We start from the raw sequence: 25,333 nt of genomic DNA, 5'->3' as shown, positions 1-25,333 counted from the left end.
ACCCAGGTGAGAGGAGGGCACTTACCTTTCCCAGAAGCCCCTCAGTGTCTGGGAGCAGGGTCTGGTCTGTCCCCCCTGCTCTCCCACTGGGCCACCAACTGGCATCCATAGCTCCCCTGAAAGGGAGGACACCATCCCCAGATTGGGGAGGACAGGGAGCCTGTGGGGTTTCCCACCCTGAAGGAGGGGGCTGCATCGTCTTCAGGAAATCCTGCTTCTGGGCATCCCAGTGCTGCTGCGGCTGCCCCTCCTCTGCCTCCTGCTTAATCTGACATAAATCTGCCCGAGTCAGAAGATCCCTGATGGCCCCAACTTGGCCGGCAGGAGGTTTCTTTCCTTTACACTCCAGTCTCTCCCTTTGAATGGGTCTCCTCGGTCCCGGCTCTTCCATTTTTACACCACCCTGCTAGAAAAGAAATAAACACAAAGTAAAATAAAACCCAAGAATAAAAACAAAAGCACATTTTTTAACCATTAGCCAGTTTTTGAAATATATTATTACTCTTTCTATTTCTGATGTTCAGGATGTGAATGACAATCATTATGTCACCCAAACGACTCCACCCAGGGACGAGGGGAAGTTATCCAAAGACTGGGGGAAACGGTTTATGGAATTACAAATAATATTTGGGGGGGGGGGGGGAAACCAAGGCAGAGGGAGGGAAATCCCAAAACAACCCATTGAGAGGACTGAGCATGTTCAGTGGACAGGGAATGCTGATCCTGGCTGCAACTTCTAGCATGTTGGAAAGGCAGCAACAGATCTTTGTATATGATTAAGGCTGCGACAGACCCAGCTAATATTTAAAGTACATGGCTTCACCCAAGAAATCCTGCCAGCTGCAGTTTGTTAGGGGTGTTGAGAACTCTAGCAATAAACTACAGGTCCTGTGGTTCTCTGGGGGAAGCCACATGCTTTAAATGTATGGTATCTGCACAGTCTAATAAACAAACAGACAAAAGGAATATTGACCAACAAAATCAAACAACCCACTCCAAAATATTTTATATTTGATGGTCACAAACTCTTTACTGAAGATATTCTAACTTACAGTCCATTGGCTGCATATGGCTTGCCAAGCCTCAGGGTGTGTCCTGCTAGTCCCTGCCATTTCCATCTCCTGATCTGATCATAGGATGAAGATCTCTGTCTGTCCTGGAGAGAAAGATGCCTAAGGGGCCCTTAGAGAGATCTTTTAAACTCCAATTTCAGCACAAAGCAGCACAGTGCTGAAATGGGGTAAAGGCCCTGCTCCAGAAATGATCCCTCTGGCTGCTCTTTAAAGAGGATTTCTAAAGAACAATCTGAAGGGTCTTTTTCCCACAGATCTCCTTGCTAATTCAGAAGGGTCTTCTTGTGCTCTTATTTCTCCTCCAGCCCAGAACTGGGGTTGGAAGGTCTAAACATGCTGATTGTGTTTGCAATACTTGTATGTATGTTAGATGGCACGTCTGGTGAGTTTGTGCTGCACCTCTGGCGTGTGTGCATGTGACTTTATGGTCTGCATCTCTTTTCTGTGTGCGCATGCATGTGCATACGTTGGCCACAAAGCTCACTGGAATGTGGCCTCCAGAATCAATGCAGCTTTAAGCCCATAAATGTTCCTCCTGCTCTATCAGAAAGAAGAATGAAATCTGAGCCTATCAAGAGGAGAGAACTCCTGGATCTACAGAGTTAATGTTCTCAACATTCTATGGACACAAACTGCAATGAGATTTCCCTTTAATTGCTTTGAGAATTTTTCCCTTAAATATATGAAGCAGTATATACCGTATTTTTCGCACCATAGGACGCACCGGACAATAGGACGCACCTTGTTTTAGAGGGGGGAGAACAAGGGAAAAAAATTCTTCCGCTCTCTGCCCAGCGCCCCTTTAGTGAAGCGGCAGGAGGCGCTGCGCAGAGAGTGGGAGAATTTCCCCCCTCTTGTTTTCCCGCTCTAAAACAAGGTGCCCCTTAAGGTGCGTTCAGGCGGCTACCTTGGAAGCCTGGAGAGCGAGAGGGGTCGGTGCGCACCGACCCCTCTCGCTCTCCAGGCTTCAGGTTCCTTTCGACCTGCTCTTTGGGGCTGGCGGGCGGGGGGGGGGAGCCCACCACCAGCCCCAAAGAGCAGGTCAGGGAGCAGCGGAAAGGCGCAGCAGAGAGGCTGCTGCCATAGTCACGCGTCACTTCTCCAGCTGGGAGAGAGTCGCGGGGCTATGGCTTCTTTAGCCCCACGCGGGCTCTCCCGGCTGGAGAGGTGACGCGCGCCTATGGAGGCTCCTGCCATAGCCCCGCGTTACCTCTCCAGCCGGGAGAGGGTCGCCGGGCTATGGCGTCTTCGCTCCATAGGACGCACACACATTTCCCCTTCATTTTTGAAGGGGGAAAAGTGCGTCCTATAGAGCGAAAAATACGGTAAATGAAATGAGTAATAATCTGAACATGAATAGCTAATTTCAATTTTGCATTCCTCAGTCTTTTACAATACTGTCTTCAACGTATTTATTATCATTAATTCATTTCCATATGCCACACTTCTTAAGAATCCTCCTTTCCTCTCCATTCTCAAAACTGTCACCCACTTCAACCCTCAGCCTTCATCTCAAAACTCTGCTGCCTTACTAAGGTGGAAATAAAACCTTTAATGAAACAGGTTTAAGCCTCTCTCACTGATTTACACGCAGACACAAGAGGTCACTAACTTTGATAGCTTGGGAAAAGATCAGGTGCGTTCTCCGGGAAATAGATCTATTAGATGTTTTATTAGCCTTGACAGAACAACAGAACCTCCATGTGTAGGCAGAGTGTACCTTGATGTGAGGAAGACAAAAGAAGCCATTTCCTTGCTAAATGAATCTGATGGACATCATTGCCACAAGATGCGACGATGGTGGTGGCAAAGAGAGCTTTCAAAGGCGATCAGACCAATTCACAAATGAGGGCGATAGGTTTATCAATGGCACTGGCAGAGGAGGGGGGGCAGGAGTAGTGGCCTGCAAAGCGTGTCAGGGGGCTGCAGGGTGAGAGGGACACCTCCCTGCTGCACTGCTCTTCCTTCTCCCCCCCTGCCTCCCCTTCCCTCTCCGCCGTGGGGAGGACCGTGGAAGAGGACGGGGCTCCCTGCTGAGGGACAGGGAGAGGGGCGGCAAAACCCCCAGCTACGCCGCTGATCATCGGACGACTGTATGCATCGTCCATCGGGAAGCAGCAGCTGCTTTGGACCCCTCATTCTGCCCCTTGAGCTCAGGACTGAAGGGAGCAGCTCCCCAGGGTCTCCGGCAGGGTCCGTGCCAGCCTGAGCCAGAGATGTTTGCCCCTGTGCCCTCCTGCAGATGCCCTGCCCCTCAGCTGCGCCCCTTCCCCTTCCTGCCCGGTTGGGGGGCGCCCTGCAGCCTCTGACTCCACTCGGGGCCTGATCCTGCCAGGCCCACCTGCTCTCCTCCTCGGCCCCCCCCCCCCGCCTCCTGCACCTCGGACTCCTCGCTCCGTCCCTGCACAGGAATCCGGCTCCTCTCCGGGGAAACTCGCCAGGCCACGGGCCGCTGCTCCTCCGCTCTCCTCGGCGGGGGACAGGAAAGTGCAGCCGCTCTCGAGTCCCCCTGGCTGGCCCCGTTTCCTGCCTCTCTGAGCATCGGAGCTCGCTGGCTGTGGGTTGGGCCCTGGGAGGCTGCGAGGCTGGATTCGCCCCCTTGCGCTGTCCCTCAAAATTTATTGTATCATTGGAATCTACCTGGCATCTTCTCGGATATCCAGAATGTTGCACAAATAAGTCTCCTTGTGATCCGATGTGCAGTCACTGGTTTCCTCATCAGTAAATATTTTCAGAAAGCTGGGACGATGCCACCCTGCAGCCATAGCTGTCAATTTTCAGATTTGAAAATAAGGGATTAGCAGCCTCACCTGTCCCGGGGACAGTCTACTCCAGTGTTTCCCAACCTTGTGCCTCCAGCTGTTTTTGAACTACAACTCCCATCATCCCTGACTAGCAAGACCAGTGGCAAGGGATGATGGGAATTGTAGTCCAAAAACAGCTGGAGGCACAAGGTTGGGAAACACTGGTCTACTCTACAGGATACCTAACAATCCGGGATAGCAGCGGGAAATGGCACTGGAATAAGGGAATTTCCCGCAAAAAAAGGGAAGGTTGACAGCTATGCCTGCAGCTCGAATGGGTAGCTGGAGGAGGCAGTCCAGTTCCCAGCTCTGCTGGTTGGGATCATGCAATCACTTAGCTCCAGCAACCGACCTTTCCAAACCCTCCAACATTTCTCTGATGAAAATAGGGACATCCCATTCCATAAATATTATTTTACTATTTATACACCACACATCTTATTACGCTGCCCCAGCCACTCTGGGAAGTTTCCAACATATATAAAAAACATAATAAAACATTAAACATTAAAAAACTTTCCTATACAGGATTGCCTTCAGAGGGCCGGGGGTTGGATAACTCCATTCTTTAATTCTAAACAGTGGCACTTGGAGGGTTTCCTCTTTCCCTGCTTTTTCATTCACTGCCTCTGGTCTCCTGCATCAATTTAGCAGAGGAGGGGAGCATTTTTGGCTTTCATACTTCTCCACTCCCCACCCCACCCCCAATATAACCAAAAGCACAATATAAGCAAAAACACACACACCATTTGGGAGTGAGGACCAAAAAAATAAAATCATTTTATATATTTTATTACTTATTTTTGCATTTCAATCGACTGTATCTATAAATGTTATTGTTTATAGCCAATGGCCACCACAATACAATATGAGCACAAATCACACAGCTGCAAAACAAAAGACATTGCATGCACCAGACCAGGATAAATCTATAGCGTACAAAATTAATTTTCACATTTCTTTCAATGGGAAGGATATAGGGCAGCAGAGTCAAGGTGGTGAGGTCCAGATTACAATTTCCATCATCCTTGACTGTCTGCCCTGCTGGCTGAAGCTGATGGGAACTGGACCACAACATCTGGGGACATCTCAATGACTATTCTGTGATATACAAAATCTTCAAAGGATTAAGACACTGATCCAGAATAGAATGAACTGAGAAGAGGCCCCACCAAATTATCTGAAGTGAAACAGAGGAAGATCATTAAATAATAATAATAATAATAATAATAATAATAATAATAATAATAATTTATTATTTATACCCCACCCATCTGGCTGAGTTTCCCCAGCCACTTTGGGCAGCTTCCAATCAAGTGTTAAAAACAGTACAGCATTAAATATTAAAAACTTCCCTAAACAGGGATGCCTTCAGATGTCTTTTAGGATAGGATAGGTGCTTATTTCCTTCACATCTGAAGGGTGGGTGTTGGCTTCCTAACTATAAGCTACTCTGTTTGGATATCATAAAAATTCACAGACAGACAGACTTTAATGTTGTATACAGTGCAAGGTTGGGGAATTGAGAGGTGGGGAGAGCAAGCAGGGGGGGGAGGGGTAGTACACTTTCATTATTTTACAAAGTTCATATGCAAGGTGTTTGTGTCAGTGTGATATGGGTAGCTTCTCTTCCTTTTCATTTATTAGTTTTCATTGGCAGTGGGAAAGATCGGGGGCCCCAGGGCCTAGTTGGTTGCCTTCAGTTGACTGCAGTAAAGGTGGTGGAGGCTGAACCATTTTGAGGAAGAGATTGTTGTAATTCTTGGTTTGGTCCTTCAAGTAAAGGTACCCCTGACCATTAGACCCAGTTGTAGACAACTCTGGGGTTGCAGCGCTCATCTCACTTTACTGGCCAAGGGAGCCGGCGTACAGCTTCCGGGTCATGTGGCCAGCATGGCTAAGCTACTTCTGGCGAACCAGAGCAGCGCACGGAAACGCCGTTTACCTTCCCGTCAGAGCGGTACCTATTTATCTGCTTGCACTTTGATGTTCTTTCGAACTGCTAGGTTGGCAGGAGCAGGGACCGAGCAACGGGAGCTCACCCCGTCGTGGGGATTCAAACCACGACCTTCTGATCGGCAAGCCGTAGGCTCTGTGGTTTAACAACCAGCACCACCCGCGTCCCTTCAAGTACTTGTTGAAGTACTTGTTGAAGTACCCTTCAAGTACTTGCTGTTAAAGTTGTTCAGTGGAATTCCTGATCTGGACCTTGTGTGGAAATGAATTCTCTCCATCACAAAAATAAGTTTTGAAGCTTTACCGCAGAACAGTCTTAAACAGTCTAACAATAAGATAAGCATGATAAAATAGCACATTGCAAACAATGTTCAGTCCTTTATGTAATTCAGTCAGCTTTCCTCTCTCTGGTCCCAGAGGGAGATCTTAAGCTTCTTCAACATTGCATGACTTATTTGCAACTGCTGATGCTGCTTCTCCTAGCCATCTCCAGCAAGAACACACTGGCTTCTCAAGTTTAAGCTTCCTTCCGTGAGAGCTCTGCAGCTTATGCCTCCAGCGATGAGTTATGAGGAAAGATCCAGCCTCCTCTGAGGCTTCTGTCAGAGTGGAACCTCTTGCCTAAGTCTAAGAGAAACTTCCCTTAGCATAGGCAAACACCTCTGAAGTCCATCACCCAAAGTACAATAGAACTTCCTTTGCATGTCTGGCCCCTTGGCAAGTTTGGTGATAGGATTAGGCTTTCCTTGGCCCAGCTTAGCAATTGTCACCCCTGGACACTTCCTGGAGTCCTTTTTCAAGGGGAAAATAGCTTTGGAATGGAGGAAACTGGCAAAGGTGTTGATTTTATGTTAGTTTTAAAGCTAGGTACCGTATTTTTCGCTCTATAAGACGCACCAGACCACAAGACGCATCTAGTTTTTGGAGGAGGAAAACAAGAAAAAAAGTATTCTGAATCTCAGAAGCCAGAACAGCAAGAGGGATCGCTGCGCAGTGAAAGTAGCAATCCCTCTTGCTGTTCTGGCTTCTGTGATAGCTGTGCAGCCTGCATTCACTCCATAAGACCCACACACATTTCCCCTTACTTTTTAGGAGGGGAAAAGTGAGTCTTATAGAGCAAAAAATACGGTAACTTCCCTGATCTGTCAAGTTGAAAGGATACATTCAGGCATAATATCTGCAACATTTAATAACTTTAAAGATGTGCCCCCCCCTAATTTCCTTAACATAAGAAATCTACATGTGGGACAAGAAGCTACAGTTAGAACTGGACATGGAACAACTGATTGGTTCAAAATTGGGAAAGAGTACAACAAGGCTGTATATTGCTCCCCGCTTATTTAACTTCTATGCGGAATTCAACATGCGAAAGGCTGGAGTGGATGAATCCCAAGCCAGAATTAAGATTGCCAGAAGAAATATCAACAACCTCAGATATGCAGATGACACAACCTTGATGGCAGAAAGCGAGGAGGAATTAACCTATTAATGAGGGTAAAAGAGGAGACCGCAAAATATGGTCTGAAGCTCAACATCAAAAAACCGAAGATGATGGCCACTGGTCTCATCACCTCCTGGCAAATAGAAGGGGAAGAAATGGAGGCGATGAGAGATTTTACTTTCTTGGGCCCCATGATCACTGCAGATGGTGACAGCAGTCACGAAATTAAAAAGTGCCTGCTTCTTGGGCGGAAAGCAATGACAAACCTAGACAGCATCTTAAAAAGCAGAGACATCACCTTGCCAACAAAGGTCCGTATAGTTCAAGCTATGGTTTTCCTAGTAGTGATGTATGGAAGTGAGAGCCGGACCATAAAGAAGGCTGATCGACGGAGAATTGATGCTTTTGAATTATGGTGCTGGAGGAGACTCTTGAGAGTCCCATGGACTGCAAGAAGATCAAACCTCTCCATTCTGAAGGAGATCAGCCCTGAGTGCTCCCTGGAAGGACACATGCTGAAGATGAGGTTTCAATACTTTGCCCACCTCATGAGAAGAGAAGGCTCCCTTGAAAATACCCCCCTGATGTTGGGAAAGATGGAGGGCACAAGGAGAAGGGGACGACAGAGGACGAGATGGTTGGACAGTGTCCTCAAAGCTACGAACATGAGTTTGACCAAGCTGCGGGAGGCAGTGGAAGACAGGAGTGCCTGGCGTGCTCTGGTCCATGGGGTCATGAAGAGTCGGACACAAATAAACGACTAAACAACAACAAACTTGCCAAATGAACCTTATACTGGCCCATTTGACGAGACCAGCTACCATGTTTGAGTTGGTGTTTTTTTTGGGGGGGGGTGAGAGGCTTAAGCATAATTTTGGGAGGCAGCAAATGGTCACATTTAAGAACTGTGGAATCGGTTATCTGTCACACGAGAAAGAAGGCCTGATTCCCGCCCCCACCCCTTAATCCTCTCCAGCTATTTGCTGATCCATCAACCCTGATGGAACTAAAAATATTCCTAGTTCCCTGAATTCCTGTCAAAACTATCCCAAGGTGGTGTCAACCATAAATTTTCCCTACTATTTTGAACACATCAAATGAATATATTCAAATCAACATTCATAAGCATGGAAATGAAAATGCTCCCCCAAGTTTCCTTGGTTGTCCACTTCCAATCTCAGCTCTTGGCAGACTGTTTCTGAACTGGGAGGCAATGGCTGGTTCCTGTCACCTGACAGCTGGAGGTTTCCAGAGAGAGAGTGCAGAGTGCTGAGAAACCAGATGCTGAGACTTCAGCTAGAGTTCAACAACACAGGTGCTTTCTATATGCAATTTGGAGACAAAGAATGCTTTATTTACATTTCTGTTCCATAATTCCCTCATCAAGCCCACCACAAGATATATTGCTTTCACACACACAGCAACCGTGCGAGGGAGGTTTCGCATAAAGATGGTGACCAGCTTTAAGTCACCCAATCAGCTTCACGACAGAGGAGGGATTTGAATTGTCCCCAGCATTTGTGACCTCTATCCTTGGACTCCAGCTCCCATGAGCCCCAGCCAGTGTGGCCAACGGCTAAAGAAGACGTGAGTTGCAATTTGACATCATCTGGAGGGGCCACAGGAGTGCCTGGCGTGCTCTGGTCCATGGGGTCATGAGGAGTCGGACACAAATAAACGACTAAACAACAACAAACTTGCCAAAGGAACATTATATTGGCCCATTTGACAAGACCAGCTACCATGTTTGAGTTGTTTTTTTGGGGGGAGGGGGGAAAGGCACAGGTGCTTGCTGTATGCAATTTAGAGACAAAGAATCCTTTATTTTCAGTCAGATTCAGAACTATTTCCTGTCTTCTTACCTATGAATTACATTTCTATTCCACACTCCCCTCATCAAGCCCACCACAAGATATATTGCTTTCACGCACACAGCAACCCTGCGAGGGAGGTTGCGCATAAAGATGGTGACGAGCTTTAAGTCACCCAATCGGCTTCACGACTGAGGAGGGATTTGAATTGTCCCCGGCATTTGTGGACCTAGATCCTTGAACTCCAGCTCCCATGAGCCCCAGCCAGCGTGGCCAACGGCTAAAGAAGACGTGAGTTGCAATATCACTTCATCTGGAGGGGCCACAGGTACCCAACAGGTCCATTTTCAGCGCCTTGACCTTCTCCTGGCGCAGCTGCCCTTGGAACTCCTCGTACTGAATGTGCTTCATCCTGTGGTGCCTCTGCAGGTGGGCCTTCTTCAGGACGGAGAGGGCCTCACCACAAATGAGGCACACGGGCATGCCTTTCAGCTCCACAAAGAAAGAGTCGTGTGTCCATCTTTTTTGAAAAAGCGGCACTCCAAATCTATCTTCCTCTTCTTGTGGAAACATTGTGTCCAGAAACAGACAATTAGGCAGATGGAGCTGTTCTAATATGGGAGTCCTATGCTGCCTATAGCCAGCCCTGGTCAGTAATGTGTCTGCAGCTCTTTGAGCCGTCGAAGTTTCTGAGCTCTTTTCAAAGGCAGCCCCAGGTAGAGTGTGTTAAAGTAACTCCTACGCAATGTGGCACCAGACTGCTTTCTTTTTTTGTAATTATCTGTTTGTTTTAAATTCTATAGCTTAAATTCTCTTGTTGTTTTTTTGAGAAGGGCCTCTTATGGTCACAAAGCAATGATTTTCAGTGCAGCTCCATAACACTGATTGCGCCCTCACACTGCCCCTTTTTGTGTGGGGATTTGGATCCAGAAAAGGAGCAGACGGGGAAAGGTTAAGCAGAATCCCACCCACCCGCTGCACCACCCTTAGGTGTGCACAGCCTTCACCTGCTTCATGACTCCACCTTGCATCAGAAGGCAGGATGGAGCTCCAGGAAACAGGAAGTGGTCCATCAACCAGCCAGGACATCTCACCATCACAGACAGATCCAGTCTCCTGCTGTGGAGTCAAGAGTGGCCCTGGGATGGCATAGAGAGGAGGGGAAGGGGCCAGGGACAGAAGGAATGGCAGGGCTCCAGATGCTCCCTTGGACCCCTACCCTGACACCAAGGGGAGCTCCTCTTCTGGGGCTGAAAGCATTGGCGTGGTTTGAAAGGTAAAAAACACCTAAGCGGTTTATTAAAGTATCTGTGATTTTTCCCCTGTGTGAGTTCGTTGATGTCTTCTAAGTGCTCCACTTTCACTGTAGCTCTTTCCACATTCAATACATTTAAATGGTTTCTCCCCTGTGTGAGTTCGTTGGTGTCTTCTAAGTTTCCCACCTGTACTGAAGCTCTTTCCACATTCAATACATTTAAATGGTTTCTCCCCTGTGTGAGTTTGTTGGTGTATTCTAAGTGTATCATTTCGACTGAAGCTCTTTCCACATTCAATACATCTAAATGGTTTCTCCCCCGTGTGAGTTTGTTGGTGTATTCTAAGTGTGCGGCTTATGCTAAAACTCTTTCCACATTCAATACATCTAAATGGTTTCTCCCCTGTGTGAGTTCGTTGGTGTATTCTAAGTGCTCCACTTTCACTGAAGCTCTTTCCACACTCAAAACATTCAAATGGTTTCTCCTCTGTGTGAGTTCGTTGGTGTCTTCTAAGTGCTCCACTTTCACTGAAGCTATTTCCACAATCAAAACATTCAAATGGTTTCTCCCCTGTGTGAATTCTTTGGTGTATTCTAAGGTTTCCATACTGACTGAAGCTATTTCCACACTCCATACATTTAAATGGTTTCTCCCCTCTGTGAGTTTGTTGGTGTATTCTAAGTGTATCATTTCGACTGAAGCTCTTTCCACAATCCACACATTCAAATGGTTTCTCCCCTGTGTGAGCTCGTTGGTGTATTCTAAGTGTTCCACTTCGACTGAAGCTCTTTCCACAATCCACACATTCAAATGGTTTCTCCCCCTTATGAATTCGTTGGTGTACTCTAAGTGTTTGACTTTCATTGAAGCTATTTCCACATTCAATACATTTAAATGGTTTCTCCCCTGTGTGAGTTCGTTGGTGTATTCTAAGTTTCCCAGTTGTAGTGAAGCTCTTTCCACATTCAATACATTTAAATGGTTTCTCCCCTGTATGAGTTTGTTGGTGTATTCTAAGTGTACCATTTCGACTGAAGCTCTTTCCACATTCAATACATTTAAATGGTTTCTCCCCTGTGTGAGTTCGTTGGTGTATTCTAAGGTGTTCACTTCTAATGAAGCTATTTCCACATTCAATACATTTAAATGGTTTCTCCCCTGTGTGAGTTCGTTGGTGTATTCGAAGTTCTCCACTTTCACTGAAGCTCTTTCCACATGCCGTACATTCAAATAGTTTCTCTCCTTTGTGACTTTTTTGTTGTATCCTCAATTTCTTTGTTTCCCCCCATAAATTCACATGTGGCTTCATAGAATTCTGACTTTCATCTTCCTCACCTGTTTGGGAGTCTGGGAGGAAGGAGAATCCTGTTAGACTTTCAAGAAAGACAAAAAGGGAACTGAACACATGTCAATCCCAATCTGTACCTTCTATTATTTTAACACCTTCATTCTCCACTATCTTCTCTAGGTTCCAAATTTTACGAAAGCTGATGAGATAGTGGCAGGAGCAACACATGATCACTCCATTCAAACTCAATAAACCACCATCATTTTATAATACAGATCTATGGTGGAACTGGCTTATTAGGCACATCTATTTTTTCTTTCTGAAGTGAAGAAATGATCCCTGGCTCAAGTAACAGTATTTCCCTTGTGAAATAAATAAAACTTAAGTGCTACATGTAACTGTAAAAATATTGCAATATATTGGAACCTAAGAAGAGCCTGCTGGATCAGGCAAAGGCCCACCTAGTCCAGCATCCTCTTCTCACAGAGGCCAACCAGATGCCGATAGGAAACCGGCAAGCAGGACTGGAGCACAAAAGTTCTCCTCCTTACTGTGCTTTCCAGAAACTAGTATTAAGAAGCATTATTGCCTAGGACCACGAGGGCAGAGCAGAGATGCCAGTCTTATCCTTTTTTTCAAGCTATCCATGTTGCTGGCCGTCACTGTCTCCTGTAGGATAGATTCCATAGATGAACTACGCTTCTGTTTATTCATCTTTTGCAGCCCTTAAAGGCAGATAAATGTATTATGGCCTACGCTTGTGTGGGCTGCAGTCTGACAAAGTGGACTCTTGACCAGGAAAGCTGGTGCCACTATAAACCTCTGAGTCTCTTTGTTGGCTTTGTGTACTTATTTTGAAATTTGCACCAAGGTTGTACCACAGTATCTCCATGGAAGCTTAGGAACGGACAAAATTACAGGGTGTCAGCTCTGTGAATCTCAAGCCTCTCGTGCCTCCGCTGACAGAGCCTGAGAACGCAAGAGATGTGATTCAGTTGGAAGGTGAAGCAGGGGAGGAGCAGCCAAGCTGCAGAAGGGGCAAAGAACAAAGAGCAGGAAGAGGGGGTGACGGAGGGTGGGGGCACAGACTGTTATCTCCAGTTTGAGCTCTTACACAGAGCCCCCGAAATAGCCTGTCCAAAAAATCGTAGGCTCGAGAGAATCTGCGAGCAGAGGTGAAAAGAAAGCGAAAGTGGGGCCTTCTTTGCTGGAGGACTCGGCAACTGCAAGCTGGGATGAACAGGCCGAAGACTGAGCTCCACAGTGATTTATGAGTTTGAGATAATTACTACTGGAGTTGTCTCATGTCTGTGCGGTAGAACCAAGCCATTACACAGGATTGCTAAAATTATTATCTCTCTCACTCACTCACTCACTCACTCACACACACAAATAACCCCAGTCTGTAAGATTGGCAAGTTTACACAGTTTGCTTATAATACCAGCCGCTCTTGGACTTTATATGCCCAATCCTAAATGCAGAGCCTCCAGCCACAGGAATTGTGTATCATGATAACTGGTCCTTTGTCCCTTAAGCCCACCAAACTGGGGAGGTGCATGCATTTATTGTGTTTTGATGCTGGTGGAATGTATCATTCTGACCCTGTCTATAAAAAATAAGAGTAATAGAAACAATTTAAATACATTAAGTATAAATAATTATGCAAAGCATTCCATTCCCCTTCACCCATTTTTCAGTACTGGTGTGCAACATCATTATCATCAATTATTCCTGCCGTTGAAATAACACCTAAGATTTCAAAGCCTGGAGGAAGAAAATCTGCCCCCACTACTTTAGGAAAAGGATTCAAGAAACAAAGAGCTGCTTTGCAGAAGGCCTCACCCCTTCCTTCTTCCTGTCAGGAACTTCCTTCCATTTGTCTCCTCTCCATCTTTTACTCTTTCTCCTGCCACCACCCATCTATCCCTGTCCCCATCTCCTCTCCCCTGGAACTCACCAGATTTCTCCAAGGGCCCTGGGAGGGAATGCTCAGAGGTTGTGGGGAGGGATGCGGGAGACAGCCTAACCAGGTCACCCGTCCATCTTCCTCCTTCCATCCTGGCCAGGGTTGCAGGTTCAGTCTCAGCTAGGTTTGCAGATTCAGCTTCCTGAGGAGCGCAGAATCCAGAGCAAGTTGCAGCTTCCTGGGAGGGAGGGAAGAAGAAGCCAAGGGAGTCTGAGAGCCCCTGCAGGGATTCTCCTGCCCAAGACATTCTGCTGCCCCTGGAGAAGCCCCAATTGGGCACCCCCTAGCGGAAAAAAACACTAATTGTATCCTTAAATTTTTCAGAGCACAAGGGGGTTTCTTCATTCCCGAAGCTCTAAAATTAGGCAAGGCCAAAACCTTGGCACAACTCCTCTATGGTTCCTTTTTGGGCCCACCTTCCTCTGCTTTCTCCCCCCTTGAGAGAGTTCAATCTAGACTTCTAAGAGCTCTCCTCCAAGTCCCCAGATGTGTCTCAAACGCATGGGTTAGATTGGAAATGGGGATGATGAGAGTGGAGGCTAGCATCTGCCTAATAGCAATCTACAAATGGCTGACTTTGAACCTGCTCCCCTGAGGGATAGCCCCATTGATCTTCTGTGACCAATTCCAGTCGGCCTGCAGACTGCAGTCCTGAACACCCTCCAGAAACTGGGTTTTGCCCTTCAAGCCCTTCTAAGTCTGGGCTTGGGCCAGGCAAAAGCTACGTTCAGGCAAAGAATATTAGACACTGAGAGACAGCAGGACTGTGCAAGGTGCCCCGACTATAGAATTGGAGAAATCGAGAGATATATAGCCGCACCAGCAGCATATCTCTTCTTTCTCGTATCTAGGGATGCAAGAAGGGCCTTTACACTCGCCAGAAGCTCGGCTCTTCCCTCACCGGTCCTGGATGAAGCCTTCAGAAGGGTCCCGTATGCTCAGAGACTTTGCACCTGTCCACTGGGAGAGATAGGAAGCCCAGAACACTTATTCTTTAAATGTCCCTTTTATGAAGAGGCACGTAGTAAGAGCATGGATCCCCTACTGGTGAGGCTAGCCGACCTCCCGCAAAAGCAAAAATTTGACCTTTTGCTGTTAGGCAAAGATCAGAAGATGACCTGGATGGTCGCAAGATTCTGTGTACATTTTTGTAGGCGCAGATCATCGCCCAACTCAAGATAGTCCGACATGAAAAGCCCCAAACATGGTTCCATGGGTGACTCTGAGACAACTCCCTGGGACAGTTTATTGTTGTACATTGTTTCTAAATTTAGCGTTGAACATTGTTTTAATTGTCTGTTTTAACCATATTTGCACAGCAGTTTCTATTGTTGTGAGTGTCCTCTATTTAAGAGGCTTCTACTCTGCAGTCTCTTATAGTTGTTTTAACTGCGAGTCTTTTAGTTCTTATGCTCTTACAGTTGTTTTAACTGTGTGACTTTGTTTGTTTTTAGTTCTTATCTGTTTTAATTATCAGTTTTTTTATCCATCCATTATCCGTGTTTAATCTTGTATTTTATTTAGATGTTTTATCCTATGCGTTTCCATGTCCTAATTTGCTCTAACAATTATTGGTTTAAAAAATCCTAACTGCTATTTTATCTATATGCTTTTTTAATCTTGGTCTGTGACAATAATAAAGTTCATTCACAAGCGGGCACCCCCTTCCCAAGAGCCTCCACCCATTTTCAAACACCTTTGCCAATTCCTTTCACCTGCCTGTCCCACCTCCTTCCTAAGGCTGGCATGGTATGCACATTAGTGGCCTGAGAGTAGATCCCTTGGAACTTAAGAGTTAATCTGCAAAGGACTGCTCTGAACACATGGGTGGCCCTTGCATGGAGAAGAAGGAAGCCCCTTGCTTGCATCAGGACCCCCTGGGAGGGGCAGTGGATCCGCCCACTTGCCCCTCTGCCCTCGCTGCCTCCTCCTCTGCCCTCCTGCCGTGCAAACACCCTTTGCTCTTGTTCCTCAGGGAAGAGAGGCAGCTGATGGAAAGAGCCTTCAATCCCATCCGTTTCCTCCTCTGCTCCCCCTCCTGTCCTTTTGGGAAACAGGAGCTTTGGTAAGGAGTAAACTACTTAGATGGCAAGTTCACAAGATAAGCACTTTAGAGCACTGCTTGCTCCTACTATGTGTGTGTTTGGACCTAGAGGACCACTTACATGTTTACACCACGTGATTCCTTAAAGAGGGCAATTCTTTAAAACTGAAGGCCATTTCTACAAAATGGAAGACTTCCGATGGCAGCCTTTTACAAGGAAATTTTTGATGTTTTTTATTTTGTTGGAAGCTACCCAGATGGGCAGAGGCAACCCAGTCAGATAGGCAGGATGCAAGTAATAATAATCGGCGGTTTGCATCCCTGCGATGGGGTGAGTTCCGTTGCTCGGTCCCTGCTCCTGCCAACCTAGCAGTTCGAAAGCACATCAAAGTGCAAGTAGATAAATAGGTACCGCTTTGGCAGGAAGGTAAACAGCATTTCCGTGCACTGCTCTGGTTCGCAAGAAGCGGTTTAGTCATGTTGGCCACATGTCCTGGAAGGTGTATGACGGCTCCCTCGGCCAATAAAGCGAGATGAGCACTGCAACCCCAGAGTTGGTGACGACTGGACCTAATGGTCAGGGGTCCCTTTACCTTTTTAAGCCTGTCCTGCTACGCATGCTGATCAGAGACTCTGTCCAAACAACCCCTTCGAACGCAACAGGGCTTCCTATTTTTACTGCTATCAGTGGGATCAGTCAAACCACGAAGCCACTGATCAACCAGAGTTTCCTGTTTTGACCAAGCACAGTTTGAAGTTAGATTGCCAGCTACCTGCCAATCACCCATTCCCACCACCCTTCTGAGTAATACCCCTCCCCACCTTCTCACTATATAGAAGGATCTGGCAACTTCTGTTTCAGTGTATCTGAAGAAGTGTGCATGCACACGAAAGCTCATACCAAGAACTAACTTAGTTGGTCTTTAAGGTGCTACTGGAAGGAATTTTTTTATTATGACTAGCTAATTTCAATTTTGCCTTCCTCAGTCTTTTACAATACTGTCTTCAACGTTTTTATTATCATTAATTCATTTCCATATGCCACACTTCTTAAGAATCCTCCTTTCCTCTGCATTCTCAAAACTGTCACCCACTTCAGCCCTCAGTCTTCATCTGAAAACTCTGCTGCCTTACTGAGGAAGGTGGAAATAAAACAATTAATGAAACAGGCTTAAGTTTGTCTCACTTATTCACATGCAGACACAAGAGGCCAGCTTTGACAGCTTGGGGAAAGATCAGATGCGTTCTCCAGGGAGTAAATCTATCAGTTATTTTATTAGCCGTCACTGATCAACAGAGCCTCCATGTGTAGGCACAGTGTACCTTGATTTGGGGCAGGCAAAAGAAGCCATTTTCTTGCTAAATGAATCTGATGGACATCATTGCCACAAGATGCGGTGATGGTGGTGGCAAAGAGAGCTTTAGAAGGCGACCAATTCAAGGAGGGCGATAGGTTTATCAATGGCACTGGCAGAGGAAGGGGGATCAGGGGGGCTGCAGTGTGAGAGGGGCACCTCCCTGCTGCACTGCTCTTCCTCCCCCCCCCCCGCCTCCCCTTCCCTCTCCGCCGTGGGGAGGACCGTCGAAATGGGCTGGGCTCCCTGCTGAGGGACAGGGAGAGGGGCGGCAGACTCAGTGACCGCCCCGGGAGACAAAAGCCCCAACTACGCCGCTGATCATGGGACGACTATATGCATCGTCCACCGCGAAGCAGCAGCTGCCTTGGACCCCTCATTCTGCCCCTTGAGCTCAGGACTGAAGGGAGCAGCTCCCCAGGGTCTCCGGCAGGGTCCGTGCCAGCCTGAGCCAGAGATTTTTGCCCCTGTGCCCTCCTGCAGATGCCCTGCCCCTGAGCTGCGCCCCTTCCCCTTCCTGCCCGGTTGGGGGGCGCCCTGCAGCCTCTGGCTGGACTCCGGGCCTGATCCTGCCAGGCCCACGTGCTCTCCTCCCCCTCTCGCCTCCTGCACCTCGGACTCCTCGCTCCGTCCCTGCACAGGAATCCGGCTCCTCTCCGGGGAAACTCGCCAGGCCACGGGGCCGCTGCTCCTCCGCTCACCTCGGCGGGGGACAGGAAAGTGCAGCCGCTCTCGCGTCCCCCTGGCTGGCCCCATTTCCTGCCTCTCTGAGCATCGGAGCTCGCTGGCTGTGGGTTGGGCCCTGGGAGGCTGCGAGGCTGGATGCGCCCCCTTGCAAGGCGAGGGCTGCGAGACCGCCCTGCTGCTTCGCCTGCCCTCGAATTTGCAGCCCGCTGCTTCTGATCCTGGAGGTTCTGCTCTTAGCTGTCGGGGCAAATGGATTAGCCCGATGAGATCTGGTCCATTCCTAGCTCTGGAGCAGCAGGGAACAAGCTTTTTGCACCCTTCTCTAGGGAAGTTCACACGCCGCCATCTGTGTCCCCGTGTACACAAATCACTGAGCTGTCTTAACTTGGTCGGTAGAGCGTGAGGTGCTTTATCTCAAGGTTGTGAGTTCGAGTCCCATGTGAGAAAAAGTGGAAATAAAGTGTATTGTTACCTTGAAATTGTGTACAAAATAGTCCGACGGTTTTTAGAGAAACCCAAAAACTTCCCCTTTCTATACCCTTTCGTTGTCATCAAGCAGTTGGTCCCTTACCTTTCCCGCCCCGACCTGGCCACAGTGATCCATGCGACGGTCACCTCCAGGCATGACTACTGTAATTCGCTCTACGCAGGGCTGCCCTTGAAGCTGTCCCAGAAACTCCAGCGGGTACAGAATGCTGCAGCGAGGCTGCTCACGGGGTCTCTGCCATGGGAATATATTCACCCAGTACTTTTCAAGCTGCACTGGCTCCCGGTGGAGTACAGGGTCAGATTTAAGGTGCTGCTTTTGACCTATATAGCTCTTCACGGCCTAGGACCCTCGTACCTATGGGACCGACTCTCACAGTATGCCCCACGGAGAGCCTCAAGGTCCATAAATAGCAAGTCCCAAGCCCAAAGGAAGTTAGATTAGCTTCAAGCAGAGCCAGGGCCTTTTCAACTCTGGCTCCGGCCTGGTGGAACGCTCTGCCTCATGAGACCAGGGTCCTGAAAGATCTGATTTTTTTCCACAGGGCATGTAAGACAGAGTTGTTCTACCTGGCCTTTGGCTTGGAGCCAATTTGATTCCCTCCCTCCCTCCCTCTCTTTCTTTTTTCTTTTCCTTTCTCTTCCTGCGATGAGGCTACATTTTAATATTTTAATGTTTCAATATTTTAATGTTGTATTTTAATTTTGCTTTTAAGTTGTAATCATTCAACTTGTTTTTATTATTGCTTGTAAGCCGCTCTGAGCCCGGCCTTGGCTGGGGAGGGCGGGGCATAAATAAAAATTATTATTATTATTATTATTATTATTATTATTATTATTATTTATTTATACCCTACCCATCTGGCTGAGTTACCCCAGCCACTCTGGGCGGCTCCCAATCAAGTGTTAAAAACAGTACAGCATTAAATATTAAAAGCTTCCCTAAACAGGGCTGCCTTCAGATGTCTTTTAAAGATAGGATAGCTGCTTATTACCTTCACATCTGAAGGGAGGGTGTTTCACAGGGTGGGGGCCACTACCGAGAAGGCCCTCTGTCTGGTTCCCTGTAACCTCACTTCTCGCAATGAGGGAACTGCCAGAAGGCCCTCGGCGCTGGATCTCAGTGTCTGGGCTGAACGATGGGGGTGGAGATGCTCCTTCAGGTATACAGGACCGAGGCCGTTTAAGGCTTTAAAGGTCAGCACCAACACTTTGAAGTGTGCTCGGAAACGTACTGGGAGCCAATGCAGATCTCTCAGGACTGGTGTTATGTGGTCCTGGCGGCAACTAAATGTTAATAAGCAGAAACCTGTGCAGAAACAGAGACAATACTGCTGATGTGAAAGAAAAACGTTTCATAAGAAACTATAAGAGAATTCAAGGGAGAATGTGCCCATGTTTGAATAAGCAGAAGATTGTACAGTGGTACCTCGTGTTACATATGCTTCAGGTTGCAGACTCCTCTTCTATTCTCCTCAGTTATATGATTATGAAAGTAAAGCTCTTTTGAATAGCAAGAGTCTGGCCACTGTATAGTCTGTAAAAAGGAACTATCACCTTAAATAGCTATTTGGCTTCCTAGCTATAAGCTACTCTGTTACTTTGGATATCATAAAAATTCACAGACAGACAGACAGACTTTAATGTTGTATACAGTGTAAGGCTGGGGAATTGAGAGGTGGGGAGAGTGAGCGGGGGGAGGGGTAGTACACTTTCATTATTTTACGAAGTTCATACGCAAGGTGTTTGTGTCAGTGTGACATGGGTAGCTTCTCTTCCTTTTCATTTATTAGTTTTCATTGGCAGTGAGAAAGATCGGGGGGCCCAGGGCACAGTTGGTAGCCTTCAGTTGACAGCAGTAAAGGTGGTGGAGGCTGAACCATTTTAAGGAACAGATTATTGTAATTCTTGGAAAGGGATGGAAAAGAGCACAGCTACATCGTGGTTTGGTCCTTCAAGTAAAGGTAAAGGGATCCCTGACCATTAGGTCCAGTTGCGGACAACTCTGGGGTTGTGGCGCTCATCTCGCTTTACTCGCCGAGGGAGCCGTTTACCTTCCCCCCAGAGCAGTACCTATTTATCTACTTGCACTTTGATGTTCTTTCGAACTGCTAGGTTGGCAGGAGCAGGGACCGAGCAACGGGAGCTCACCCCGTCACGGGGATTCAGACCACCGACCTTCTGATCGGCAAGCCCTAGGCTCTGTGGTTTTTTTATATATATATAAATATTTTTATTCAGTTTTCAAACATAAAACACATCTTAAACACACAAATACATCAACATTATACATAAAAAAAGAAAAGAAAAGAAAAAGAAAACAAAGCTTTTCATATCTTTTTTGTATAACTTGTTGGACTTCCTCACATCTCCCTTACCCTGCGTTCTTGGCAGTAAAAATTATCAGCAAATTGTTACCTTGTGTCATACCTTATTTTGTATTTCTCAGATGTTATGTTTCTTAACTTAAAGTAATTTTTATCAATTAATTATAACTTAAGTTTACCATAAATTTACTGGAACAATATTTTTCTAGATCGCGCAATTTCTTAAGATTCATACAACTTAAACTGTTTTTGTAAGTAGTCCTTAAACTTTTTCCAGTCCTCTTCCATTGTTTCTTGTCCCAAATCTCGGATCCTGCCAGTCATTTCCGCCAGTTCCATGTAGTCCATCAATTGCATCTGCCATTCTTCCAGTGTGGGCAAATCTTGTGTCTTCCAATACTTTGCAATAAGTATCCATGCTGCTGTAGTCTCATACATAAAGAAAGTTCTATCTTTTTTTAACACTTTCTGGCCGACAATGCCCAAGAGGAAGGCCTCTGGTTTCTTAGTGAAGGTATATTTAAATACCTTTTTAAACTCATTATAGATCATTTCCCAGAAAGCCTTCACTCTTGGACAGGTCCACCAGAGGTGAAAGAATGTTCCTTCAGCCTCCTTACATTTCCAACACTTGTTATCAGACAGGTGATATATTTTTGCTAGCTTGACTGGAGTCATGTACCACCTATATATCATTTTCATAATGTTCTCCTTCAAGGCATTACATGCCGTGAATTTTATTCCGGTGGTCCATAACCTTTCCCAGTCCTCAAACATGATGTTATGCCCAATATCCTGAGCCCATTTTATCATGGCTGATTTAACTGTCTCATCCTGAGTATTCCATTTAAGCAGCAAGTTATACATTCTCGAAAGTACCTTAGTCTTTGGTTCTAACAGTTCTGTCTCTAATTTCGATTTTTCCACCTGGAATCCTATCTTTTTATGCAAATTAAAAACCTCTTTAATTTGAGCGTAATGTAACCAATCTCACACCTTACTCTTTAATTTCTCCAAGCTCTGCAACCTCCATTTTTCTCGTTTTTTCTATTATTTCCCAATATTTCGGCCAACTGGCCTCCATATTAGGTCTTTTCCGGGCCTTAGCCTCCATTGGTGATAACCATCTCAGAGTTTTATTTTCCAATAAGTCTTTGTATTTTGTCCAGACAATAAATATTGCTTTTCTGACAATATGGTTTTTGAACCCTTTGTGAACCTTTGCCTTGTCGTACCACAAATATGCATGCCATCCAAAAGCATTATTGAACCCTTCCAGATCTAGGACATCAGTGTTCTCAAGAAGTAACCAATCTTTCATCCAGCAGAAAGCCGCAGCTTCATAATATAACATTAAGTCCGGCAGGGCAAACCCCCCTCTTTCTTTTGCATCAGTTAGTATTTTAAATTTTATTCGGGGCTTTTTGCCCTGCCAGACAAATTTAGAAATATCTTTCTGCCACTTTCCAAAACATTCCACTCTGTCCACAATCTGTAGGGTTTGAAACAAAAACAACATCTTTGGCAATACATTCATCTTTATAGCTGCAATTCGACCCAACAAGGAAAGTTTCAATCTTGACCAAGTTTCTAGATCCTTTTTAATATCTGACCAACATTTTTCATAATTGTCCTTGTATAAGTTCAAGTTTTTAGCAGTCAAATTAACCCCTAGGTATTTCACTTTTTTAACCACATTTAACTCTGTTTCTTTCTGAAACCTTTCTGTTTCCAAAGGTGTCAATTTTCCCCCCCAAACCTTCGTTTTTTGCTTGTTCAATTTAAATCCCACCACCCGACCAAACTCATAAATCAGTTCTAAAACTCTTTTCGTACTAGATTCTGGCTCCTGTAATGTTAAAACCAAATCATCTGCAAACGCTTTTAATTTGTATTGTTTCGCTCCGACCTGTATTCCTTGCACCAACCGGTCCTCCTTAATCATGTTCAAGAGTACCTCCAGGACTGAAATAAATAACAGAGGGGATATAGGGCAACCTTGTCGTGTTCCCTTTTCAATTTTGAACTCTTCTGTCACCGCATTATTAACTATCAATTTAGCTTTTTGCTCTGAATAGATTGCTTCTATTCCATTTTCAAACCCCCGTCCCACTCCCATCCCTTCAAGATTTTTCTTCATAAACTTCCAAGAAATATTGTCAAAGGCCTTCTCAGCGTCAATAAAAATCAACACTGCTTTTGTATTCATATTTGTTTGTAAAAGTTCCAAAATGTCAATAATGTTTCTAGTGTTGGCAAACAAATGTCTACCTGGGAGAAAGCCTGCCTGGTCCTTGTGAATTACTTCATTTAATACTTTTTTTAGTCTACTTGCCAAAATGTCAGCAAAAATTTTATAATCCGCATTTAGGAGAGAGATGGGACGGTAGTTCTTAAGTTGTGTCTTTTCAGTTTCCAATTTAGGTATCAATGTGATGAAGACTTCTTTCCACGATTCCGGTGCCTTCTTCCCCTCCATAATCTGGTTGCAAACCTCCATTAGTGGTTGTATCAAAAAGTCTTTCAATGTCTTATAGTACTTGGAGGTAAGTCCATCAGGCCCTGGAGATTTACCTAATTGCATGTTCTGAATAGCACCCTCAATTTCTTGTTGTGTTATCTTACAGTTCAGGATTGTTCTCTTTTCCTGGGATAATTTTGGTAATCCATTGGTTTTTAAAAATTGGTCTATCTCAGTCTCTTTCTGCGGCCCTTGCATGTAGAGTTGTTTAAAATATCTCTGGAAGCACTTTCTAATTTCCTCGGGTTTCTGAATGTTTCTCCCTTCAATCTCTAAGTTTATAACCGTATTCAATTTTTGTCTCTTTTTCAACTGCCATGCTAGCAGTTTCCCACACTTATTTGCTGAATCAAATGATCTTTGTTTCATTAGTTTAATTTTCCACTCAACTTCTTGGTTTATCAATTTAGCATATTGTGCTTGATAAAATTTGATTTCTCTTAGAACCTCCTGTGATTTGGGTTTTGATCTCAATTTTTTCTCACCATCTTTTATCTTCTCTAAGATCTTATCCTTTTTTCCATTCCAGAGTCTTTTCTTTATCGTATTCTGTTGTATCAAAAACCCTCTCATAACAGCTTTACTTGCGTCCCAGATTACTCTTTTTTCCACTGTGGTGTTCAAATTTATTTCAAAATAGTCTTTTAAAGTCTTTTGGGCCTTCTTCACAATCTCCTGATCTCTTAGCAAGGTGTCATTCATCTTCCATCTGAAGGAACCAATTGGAATTAGTCTCAATTCCACTTTCATAGCGTTATGGTCGGAGCAGGTTTTTGGGCAGATTTCCACTTTTCTAGTCTTAGGTGCCAGACTTCTAGTTATCCATATTTGGTCGATCCTTGTCCATGACAGATGGGCTTCAGAAAAGAATGTTCCTTCTTTCCCTAGAGGGTTCTTTGTCCTCCAGATGTCAACCAAATCCATATTGTCAGTTAATTCAAAAAAAGTTTTAGGTAGTCTGCCATCTTTTGTTAAGCTTTGATTTTGTGACTTGTCCATATTTGTGGAGACCACCCCATTCATGTCTCCCATCATAATGATGTTGCTATAGTCCAGATAGTCCAACATGATCTCATGCAGCTTCTTGTAAAATTCTGATTTCCCCTCATTCGGTGCGTATATTCCTAATAACAAAAACTTTTCTCCTTGGGTCTGAATCTCAATTGCCAAAATTCTTCCTTGCTCATCTTTAAATAGAAACTTTGGTGATAGGCTCTCCTTTGCATAAATCACCACTCCTCTTTTTTTAACTCTGTCCGATGAAATAAATTCTTGGCCTAGTCTTTTGTTAATTAACACCTTTCTATGGAGCCTAGTCACATGTGTTTCCTGCAAGCAAATAATGTCCAATTGTTCTTTCTTCAATATGTGAAATATTCTTCTCCTTTTTTCCTGGGAATTTCCTCCATTTATATTCCAGCTAAGAAGTTGCAGAGACATCCTGGATCAATCTTTTAGTCTTGTGTTGGCGTCTCCTTCTCTTGATCTTCTTGACCCGAGGGTATAGATGCAGGGTCTGGTGGTGGCCAAGACCCAGGTCCTACAGTTCCTTTCTGAAGGTCCTCTCCGTGATCGTGGAAAACTTTTTGTTGATCTTCTGCTGTCCTGATCTTGACCTTCTTTCCTTTGAAGTTAAAAGATAATCCTTGTGGAAATTCCCACCTAAAGGGAATTGAATTGCCCTTCAGTAGTCTTGTTAATTCCTTGTACGTAGCTCTGAGATCCAAAAGTTGTTTCGGGATATCTTTGTAAATTTCTGCTTTAGTGCCTTGAAAATCAAGTGGTTTTTCAAAGTGAAGGCCTAATATTTTCTCTCTCTCTTGCTTGGATCCTAAAATGATTAAGCAGTCTCTGGTTCTGTCCTTCCTCACCACTCTTCCCAATCTAAAAGCACTTACAATTTTAAAGTCCTTGTCTTCTTCTATAGCCCAGAACTTTGAAAATTCCGTTGTCAAATAGCCGATTAAATCCCCCTGTTCAAGTTCTGGGATAGCTCTCAATCTGAGATTATTTTCCCTATTTCTCAGTCCAATCATAGACAGGTAGGCCTGCTGTTCAGTAATCTGTTTGTGCAAACGTTTAACCTCCACCTGTATTGCATCGGCCTTTTGATTGGCTTCCACGGCTTTTTGGTTAGCCTCCTCAGCCAATTTGCGATTTTCTACTGTGGCTTCCTTAAGGTTCCCAATTTCTTGTGTATGTTGAGCAACTTGTTCTGTCAATTTACTAATAGTGGCTGTGGCTTGGTCAATTTTAACCGAATGCTCATCCGCCTTCTTGTTTAAAGTTTGCAGTTGTCCCAAAATTTGTTCTAATA

The 25,333-nt window shown here is 45.4% G+C and overlaps 3 protein-coding genes across 3 annotated transcripts in view; 1 reads left to right on the top strand and 2 right to left on the bottom strand.

The window, feature by feature from the left end:
- LOC144326506 (uncharacterized) overlaps positions 1–3,630 on the bottom strand; it is a 100,390-nt gene extending 96,760 nt beyond the window's left edge. Inside the window, exons 1-2 of the mRNA XM_077923025.1 lie at positions 3,454–3,630; positions 26–406 (exon numbers count right to left, since the gene is read on the bottom strand). Coding sequence (XP_077779151.1) covers positions 26–406; positions 3,454–3,615 — 543 coding nt within the window. The 5' untranslated portion in view covers positions 3,616–3,630. The remainder of the gene's footprint in view (positions 1–25; positions 407–3,453) is intronic.
- LOC114592429 (tripartite motif-containing protein 10-like) overlaps positions 1–25,333 on the top strand; it is a 647,260-nt gene that overhangs the window by 448,921 nt on the left and 173,006 nt on the right. The window lies entirely within an intron of this gene.
- LOC114592137 (uncharacterized) overlaps positions 4,654–25,333 on the bottom strand; it is a 61,523-nt gene continuing 40,843 nt past the window's right edge. The window contains 2 exon segments of the mRNA XM_077923031.1: positions 4,654–11,614; positions 12,386–12,396. Of these exon segments, the coding sequence (XP_077779157.1) occupies positions 10,385–11,614; positions 12,386–12,396 (1,241 nt within the window). The 3' untranslated portion in view covers positions 4,654–10,384.

The sequence above is a fragment of the Podarcis muralis genome, chromosome 2 (genome assembly GCF_964188315.1).
Source record: "Podarcis muralis chromosome 2, rPodMur119.hap1.1, whole genome shotgun sequence".
Taxonomy (NCBI): domain Eukaryota; kingdom Metazoa; phylum Chordata; class Lepidosauria; order Squamata; family Lacertidae; genus Podarcis; species Podarcis muralis.
The sequence above is the reverse complement of the archived record's forward strand: the minus strand, read 5'-3'. Positions and strand labels throughout refer to the sequence as shown.